This window comes from Girardinichthys multiradiatus, chromosome 2 (assembly GCF_021462225.1).
Source record: "Girardinichthys multiradiatus isolate DD_20200921_A chromosome 2, DD_fGirMul_XY1, whole genome shotgun sequence".
Lineage (NCBI taxonomy): Eukaryota > Metazoa > Chordata > Actinopteri > Cyprinodontiformes > Goodeidae > Girardinichthys > Girardinichthys multiradiatus.
In genome coordinates, this window is record NC_061795.1 from 20,276,098 (window position 1) to 20,284,140 (window position 8,043).

The 8,043-nt window shown below is 42.8% G+C and overlaps 1 protein-coding gene across 1 annotated transcript; it reads right to left on the minus strand.

Annotated features, from left to right (window-relative positions):
• Nucleotides 1-740: 740 nt before the first annotated feature.
• Nucleotides 741-8,043, minus strand: kcna1a (potassium voltage-gated channel, shaker-related subfamily, member 1a). The gene is made up of 2 exons (XM_047380756.1): nt 7,490-8,043; nt 741-6,913 (listed from the first exon to the last, which is right to left on the minus strand). The coding sequence occupies exon 2, from the start codon at nt 6,637-6,639 to the stop codon at nt 5,158-5,160; it is 1,482 nt and encodes a 493-aa protein (XP_047236712.1). The 5' UTR covers nt 6,640-6,913; nt 7,490-8,043; the 3' UTR covers nt 741-5,157.

Below are 8,043 nucleotides of genomic sequence, written 5' to 3' on the forward strand. Positions count from 1 at the left end.
AACTGAAAAATACTGGAACACCAGTGTCACTGTGCATTTTGAAGCCAGTTTTATGTCTGCAGAAAGTGAGAGGGTGCCAACCAGGAGAGTAGAACTTCATCCAAATTTCACATCCGCAAGTATGACTGAAATTTGCAGCTGCTCACAGAAACAAGCATTCATCAAAAAAGTTTTAAACTTAAAGGAGAAAGAGACCCACAAAGCTATTTTGCCACAGAGACAAGGAGTGAATGTGAAGCTTTCAAACATAAGAACACTATACCAACAGTAAGGCATGGAGGTGGGAGCATCATGCTGAAGGTCCGTTTGGCTGCCAGTGTTGATATATTTGGCTTGATTGGTAAAACAAGGTTAACTTTTGGTGTTTACATGTAAAAAAAAATCCATTTCTTTTCCAGAAAGAACCCCCAGAAAAACATACATTAATTCATAAACATTTCTTAATACTGAACTGAATATTTAAAGGGGTGTTCTAATTTGTTCACGTGACTAAATATTTGAGCCTGTGGGAATTAAAGATAAACAGTAAATTTAATGTTGGAATTTAGCATCAATCCACCCTGAAAATTAAAAATTTCAAAACATCATTAAAAGACCAAGGTTAATACAACATTTATGCCAATGATGAGTGTACGGACGCTTCTGACCGGGGCCGTATTTATGCATTTATGTAAATTTTGGTTCAAGTGTAAATTTCCCCCAACATTCCCCAAGCAGAAATGATCAAAGCCTACACGAGCTGATCCTTAAAAATTTATTTAGGTTAATGGAAGATGAAGTCAGAGGTGATATAAGAAACAAAAACAAAAGAAAAATAGAAACACAAAACCCTTGCATAGATCACAGACCATGCCTTTGTCATCATCTGACAAACTGAACACATTCCAGCATAATCCTTGGTAAACACAACGTGACAATGGCAGCTGGATTGAATGACAGTTAAAGTTTGGTTTGTTTGTAGATGGAAAGAGGAGCAGAATGCATCGACAGTCCCTCGGCGCTAGGCTCCTTGACAGCAGGTAAATGTGCGATCGGGAAAGAAAACACAAATTCATAACCATCACACTTCCTTAAACAAACAGGAACTCCTTGAGCAAGGTACACAACATCCCAAAAAATGTATCCCATTTAGTGTTTCTGCAGCAGGCAAAGAAAATCAGTCCAGCATTGATACTTCTTAAAACCCAGAATGCCCTGAAATCTGAACAGAGGATTGTGTGTTCCATGTTTCCCACAACACACTAGCAATTCAGTCTGGCTGAGATAACAGTGGACAATGTGTCACATTGAAGAGCTGTTAAGAGTCTAAGAAACTAGCCCTTGTTGTCCTTGCTCACATTCAGCACCAACCTGCACATCAATCCCACGTCAGATGGTGACCACGACTCTGACGCCGAGCTCTGTCCCGGCACTAAGGTGCTTTTCAGAAATCCCACGACAGCTTTCATGATTGAGCTTGGTTGCAGATGAAAGCAAGGGTTTCTTTTTCCAGAAATGATGCAACTGTGTTGTAGTTTATCCGCAGCTTGAAAGCTAAAGCTCATGCAGTCTTCCATCGCCCATGCAGTTTCTTTTTTATGTTTTTGCAGTTAGTAGGTTTTTGTAGAGATACATTACAGGGGGAGTAGAGCTTGGAAAAATAATGTGAACAGCAGGAATGATTTGGGTTGTTTTGTTTTTTCGCTTTGAAACTAAAAAACACAAATCAGACGTGCTTTTAGAACTGTTCCTTATCATCTGATGTACAGGAAGTGATCATTATACAGTGGTTTTCATTCTTCATGCCTTGCTGGATGAACACATTCTTTTTTATTTTTCCAGTATAAGGCTTGTTTGTCCTAAACTTGTCAGGTTACATTGCCATTGCTTAGACAAAACAATAAAAAATGAAAATAACGCATTTAACTTCTTTTTCCTATAAATTTTAGCCATATTTAGCTCTGATTACACGTTTACAGAAGCATAACATCCAACAGACAAATTCAGACACCTTCTCTTATTTTCACACCATAACAGCCCCAAGAACAGAAGGCCAATTCTCTCTAAGTGCATTATAGGCTCTTCCTTGTTGGTTTGACTGAGCCGTTTAGCAGCTTTTTGCTCCAGTGAAGCCCTATATGTCAGTTACTACATGTGAGGACAAAAGTCCCAGACTGAACAATCAGAGTGTTGGTACATGAGCAGTCCAGTTGTGGAAACAGATTCGTACAGTCTTTTACATGAACAGGTTATATGTTGTACTATTGCTTGTAAGGATGCAGTTTTCATTGGGTAACTGAATGCATAGCACCATCCATATATGTCCTCTCTGCTAAGATCATTTGTATTTTCTTCATCGCTGCACTTTTTTCCATGAAAAATGTGATGACACCAGACAGTTTCTTTGCAGCTGCATTTGAGGCTGATATAATTTCCTTGTATATTCTATGTTATTCGATATATATGTCATCCTAATCTACAAAGAAACGACAAATTGAATCACTTCCTTTTTTAACTTGTAATAAGTAAGGTTTTTCACTATGCCTGAGGAAGATGCTCTTCAAAAGTACAGTACAAAGATCAATTTCAAACAAAACGACAGTTTCCTACACCAAGCAACCTTCCTGCTTCAAAAAAAGGCATTAAAAGCATAATTCATCTCCCCATAATTAATGAGGGGGTCATTTTTCTGCATCAGATTATGTTGTGGAAACAAGACAACAGTGGTAGTCTTGTACTAGCACCACAAAGGATGGCCACTGCACCAGCAGAAACAGCTAAGACATTCGAGTAGCACTGCAGTGCAGCTTTTTTTCCCAAGGATCTTTGTCGGGAGAGTGTTAAATAAGAAGAAAGAGCATTACAGTACAGTACAGCACAGAGTCTTACTATTATATGGATGAACTCCTCCCAGTATAGAGAGCAGACTGGTGTACAGTAGCTGAAGAGTTTCAAGTACATTTTGTACCAATCTGCTTGCTGTTCTCCTGCGAGCTAGCACTGTGACAAAACAAATCAAAAATGGCCTTTTTCTTTCAGCGATGGAATGAAGCAGTTGTGCAAAAGAGATGGACCGCATTTTGCTGTGCATTATAATGCCCCATGACTGCTGCAATATGACAGCTCTCAGCTTTTCTTTTACACAAATGTATTCATACACACTCCGCTGACATGGCACTGTTTCAAAGAAACTTACACTTACAACAATAAGGGGGAGTCATGTGTTCCCTACAAACTTCATACAAATGAATGGGCTGATTGTGCGCAGCTTTAAGTGGAAAAGGGAGCAGGATTGCAAAACCCTACTTTCTCTACATGTAAGTGCTTGCGTAAAGGCTTTGCTTTGGAACTCTCACATTCAATATTGCATGACTGCAGTTTACACTTAAGGTTCTATTCTCTGTTCTCTCTCTCTATATATATATATTTATATATGTGTGTGTGTGCATGTGCATGTGTAGGTACTGTTATCGGAAGCCCTGCATTGAAGCGTTCAGCTCCGCAAGTTTGCAATGACCTCGCTGAGGTAGAAACCCTGAAAGGATGCACGGTGCACAAAAAAAGTAATACCAGAGTGAATGAAGACTCTATTGAATGAATATGGTAAACATGCAGAGAACAATCCATTGCTGCTTAATGGCATCATTAAACACATGCCAGCATGAAAATGTGGTTGTGCATGTACTGCAGTCACCTGCTGTGTGAACCTGTGTGGCATCACTAACATCACACCCAACAGTGTTTAACACTGATATTCTCTGGATCTAAACCCAAACATCGTTTGCATACTGAGGCACTTTCACTGATCCTGTTGTTTGGGGGGCGGGGGATTAAAAGGCACTGGAAACTAATCTCAGAATACATCTAGGAAACACGAATCTATTCTGTGGACTAATTTCTACTAAACTTAGCGATGAAAAAAAGTAAGAAGTATGACTGAAAATATCTAAACTTTTTTTTGTTCTCAAAGAAGGTCCATGCACTGCTCTATTGACTAATGCTGTAACTGGTGCTTATTATGGTTATATGCATTTTTCCAATATTATTTAGTAACTTTCTTTGTCTACTTATAAATGAGAAACTCCACAACCTAAACGGTGGATTTCTGTAAATCTGATCACAATTCAAAAAGACCCAGATTTTCGATTCTTCCAGTTTCCCCAATGACAGGGAACTGCAGAATGCATGAATTGCAACAAGCTGTATACATCATGCTGTATACATTGTACAATAAATATACCAGGATACAAAAGTACCTTAGTGGTTAGGCCATAATGCAAGTTACTTTTTTCATGCTATGATCTCATTTATGTACTGTTCCCTTAAGAGTTAACATTCAGTTTCTATACTTTTAAATGATTAGCAATTCAAAAGAAAAGAACTCATCCAGTGCACTCTGTATGGCAATATTGGAAGAAGTGGGAAATGTAGGTGGACATCCAAAAGAACATCCTTCCCCCACTTTGTGACTTATGCCTCATGCATGCCGGTATCAAATGGAAAGTCTTTAAAATCATGCTCGCATGAAGCTCACTTTTACAAGTTGTGCTGTGATGCATCTAAAGGGCATGGCATCGGATCACTTGGTGATAACACAATTACGGCAGCTGCTGCAAGACCAGCAGCATTGCAGATGTCCATGAAGCAAGCAGTTCACCATCTGTTCACATCCAAAACAAGATAGAAGAGCAATCTTCCTACTATAAGGTGCTTTGCTGAGTAGCAGATCCTTTGCAGGGGGAGAGGGGAAGGAGGAAGGGGGCCAGGAGAGGGGTCATCTACCCCTCTCATCTACCCCTACCACTTGGCTTAGAGGCTTGAATGTCTGCAGTCTTTTCTGGTGCATTGTGCAGCTTGCTGATCAGTTATCTGTAGTGCATGCATAACATTTTTAGTTATCACAGCATCATCTGACAAGACAGGGTGTGCTCTGCATCCTCTAGGGAGCTGTGTTTTTGTGTGATAATCAGTGTTTTCTTAACATTATAGTTATTGGATCAGTCAAATTAATTATTCTATCTACATTGGTATATACTGTAACAGCTTTGTTTCTCTTTTATTAACTGAGGATAGTTGTAGGCCTAATGCCAGTAGAGCGCTCTGGGAGCTAAATGAAGCATTCCTATCAGATGGTCTACCCCCCATGTGACTGAACGAGCAAGAGTTTCCAGCTGATGCCTATACATCTGTGAGCAGCTTGCTTTTGTTCACACAGTTCTGAGTGGCAATAGTGCAATTTCCAGTTCTAAGGTTTGCCTCCCTAAAGTTGTCGATGCTGTTGTTGATGTCTCCGTCGATCTCCATGTACTCTGACTTGCTGACGGTGGATGAGCTACGGCGGCTGGAGTTGGTTTCGGAGGGGATGTTGGGGTTGCTGACGTTGAGCAGCTGCGCCTGCTCCTCTCCCTCGGTCTCTCTGTGGTAGAAGTAGTTGAAGTTGGACACGATGACAGGCACCGGAAGGGCAATTGTTAAGACTCCAGCAATCGCGCACAGAGATCCGACAATCTTGCCACCGATAGTGACTGGGACCATGTCCCCGTAACCCACAGTTGTCATGGACACAACGGCCCACCAGAAGGCGTCCGGGATGCTGCCAAAGTAAGAACCCTGCTCCTCAGCTTCGGCAAAGTAGACAGCGCTGGAGAACAGGATGACTCCGATGAACAGGAAGAAGATCAGCAATCCCAGCTCTCGCATACTAGCCTTGAGGGTCTGCCCCAGGATTTGAAGTCCCTTAGAATGTCTCGACAGCTTGAAGATCCGAAAAACCCTGACCAGACGGATCACCCTGAGTATGGCCAGAGAAGTTGCCTGCTCCCCCACCCCCTCCTTTTCTACTCCATCGTCTTCTGCCAGCTCGGTGCCGAGTGTAATGAAGTAAGGGATTATGGCCACAATGTCAATCGTGTTCATCATGTTCTTGAAGAAGGCCGGTTTGCTGGGGCATGCCAGGAAGCGTACTATCAGCTCAAATGAGAACCAGATTATACAGAGAGTCTCAATGACAAAGAAGGGATCAGTAAGGATATTTGGTTTGTAGTAAATTGTAGTATTCCCAATTGTCTCAAATCGACCCATCGGGTCCCCTTTTAGCTGTGGTAGAGTCTCCAAACAAAATATGACAATGGAAATGAGGATCACCATCACAGATACAATGGCAATCCCTCTTGCAGTGCCAGAGCTTTCTGGGTGCTCAAAAAGAAGCCAGATCTGTCGCTGGAACTCCTTCTCAGGCAGAGGACGCTCTTCCTCTCTGATGAAACCCTCATCCTCGCGGAACCTTTCCATCGCCTCCACTCCCAGCTCATAAAATTTGATTTCTTCTGAGAACATATCCAAGGGCACGTTTACTGGCCTTCTTAGCCGACCTCCTGACTGGTAGAAGTACAAGATTGCATCGAAGCTGGGCCTGTTCCTGTCGAAGAAGTACTCGTTTCTCAGGGGGTCAAAGTACCGCATCCGCTTTTTGGGGTTACCGAGCAAAGTCTCCGGGAACTGTGAGAGAGTTTTCAACTGCGTCTCAAACCGGAGGCCAGCTATGTTGATGACTACTCTCTCGCAGCACTCGTGGTCGTTGTGGTCCGGAGGGTAGGTGTCCTGAGGGTGTCCTGGGACAGCTGAGGTCTCGTCCATGTTGTCCCCCGCTACAACGGTCATTTTGGGGGGGGGGGAGAGGTGGAGGGCACAGTGGAGCAAGAGTTGGTGCAGGAATTGTGCAGGAGTGTCGGTTAGTCTGACTAACCAGGCATTCACCGTTAGGAGAAATTTTTCCACTCCTCAGCTTCCCACACCCCACAGATCGTTGGAGGCGTCCCCAGTTGCGAAGGGGGGGGCGGTTGGCTGCTTTGCCTCAGTGCGGCTCCACTGCGGCTCTCGCTGACTTGACCATTGCTGTTCCCCAGTGCATGTGAAGCAGTTGCTGCTGCTGCTTCTGTCAACCAAAGAGAGAAGGAGGGAGGGATGGAGGGAATAATGGAATCAAACAGCCGAGATATTTGCTGGCTCAGCACTTTCTGCAGTTTATTTATTTAGTCATCTTCTTCCCTGGGGCTGCAATTAGAGCAGTTAGTAATGATAACAATCACATCTCATTCAACAAGAATTTTCAATCCTGTTTATAGAGGGAAAACATTTTAGCTCTATGTACAAGTTTGGAGTATCTGTCCTATTTTCTACTGTTTTCAAGCCCAAACTCTTTTTATTGTTGTTGGGGGAGGGGGGTAGCATTTTCCTCATGTCACATCATGTCTCTACAAGAATGTTTGTTTCAGCTTGTCTTAAGGTAGCATGGCAGTGATTTATCCCCCACCAGACTCACCAGTCGGAGTTGGACTGTGACGCATAGAATGTTTGTACAGTTTCTGCATGCCCCTAACCCTACAGAGCTAGTGGCAATTTGCAAATGGATAATGCAAGGGGCACAGCACTGCAGCAGTATGTTAGTCTTGCAGGGGGAAACAGCTCTAAAGCTCTACATAAACTTTTGTATTCAGTTTAAGAGTCTTACCGTGGTCTGATCTTGAGAGGTCTTGAATGGCTTGGAGTAGAATCATCCAACTGCAGAGCAGCAGAGATTGGTAAAATGTGAAACTTTAAAGTTGCACCAGCCTAAAACGTTGGAGTGCGCATTATTTAATCTGTCCTCCAAAATTAGAGCAGAACGGGAAATCTATGTGATCTAAAGAAGAGAGGTTGAAAAAAACCGAGAGAACAGCTATGCTGCAAAGCCCCTACTTGCTTTGGCAGCGGCACGGCGGTGAGCAGAGCAAACAGCATTTAAGCAAACCGCATATGTTGCGCTGCAGTTCGGAGAGAGATGCATTAGGGGCAATAAGCGAGCCCCTGTCATTCCCAGACATCCCTGCATCAGCAGAAATCTGCCACAAGGCGATATGACGGGCAGGATGTGCTCCAGCGCAGGACGGTGAACACGATTAAATAAAAAATAAATAAATAAACAATTAAAAATTAGAGCTGTAAAACGGTTAAGTGCAGCATCGACGTGCGCACGGATTCTCAGCAATGTCAAGCATGTTTGGTTTGATCATTTAACATGCAAGT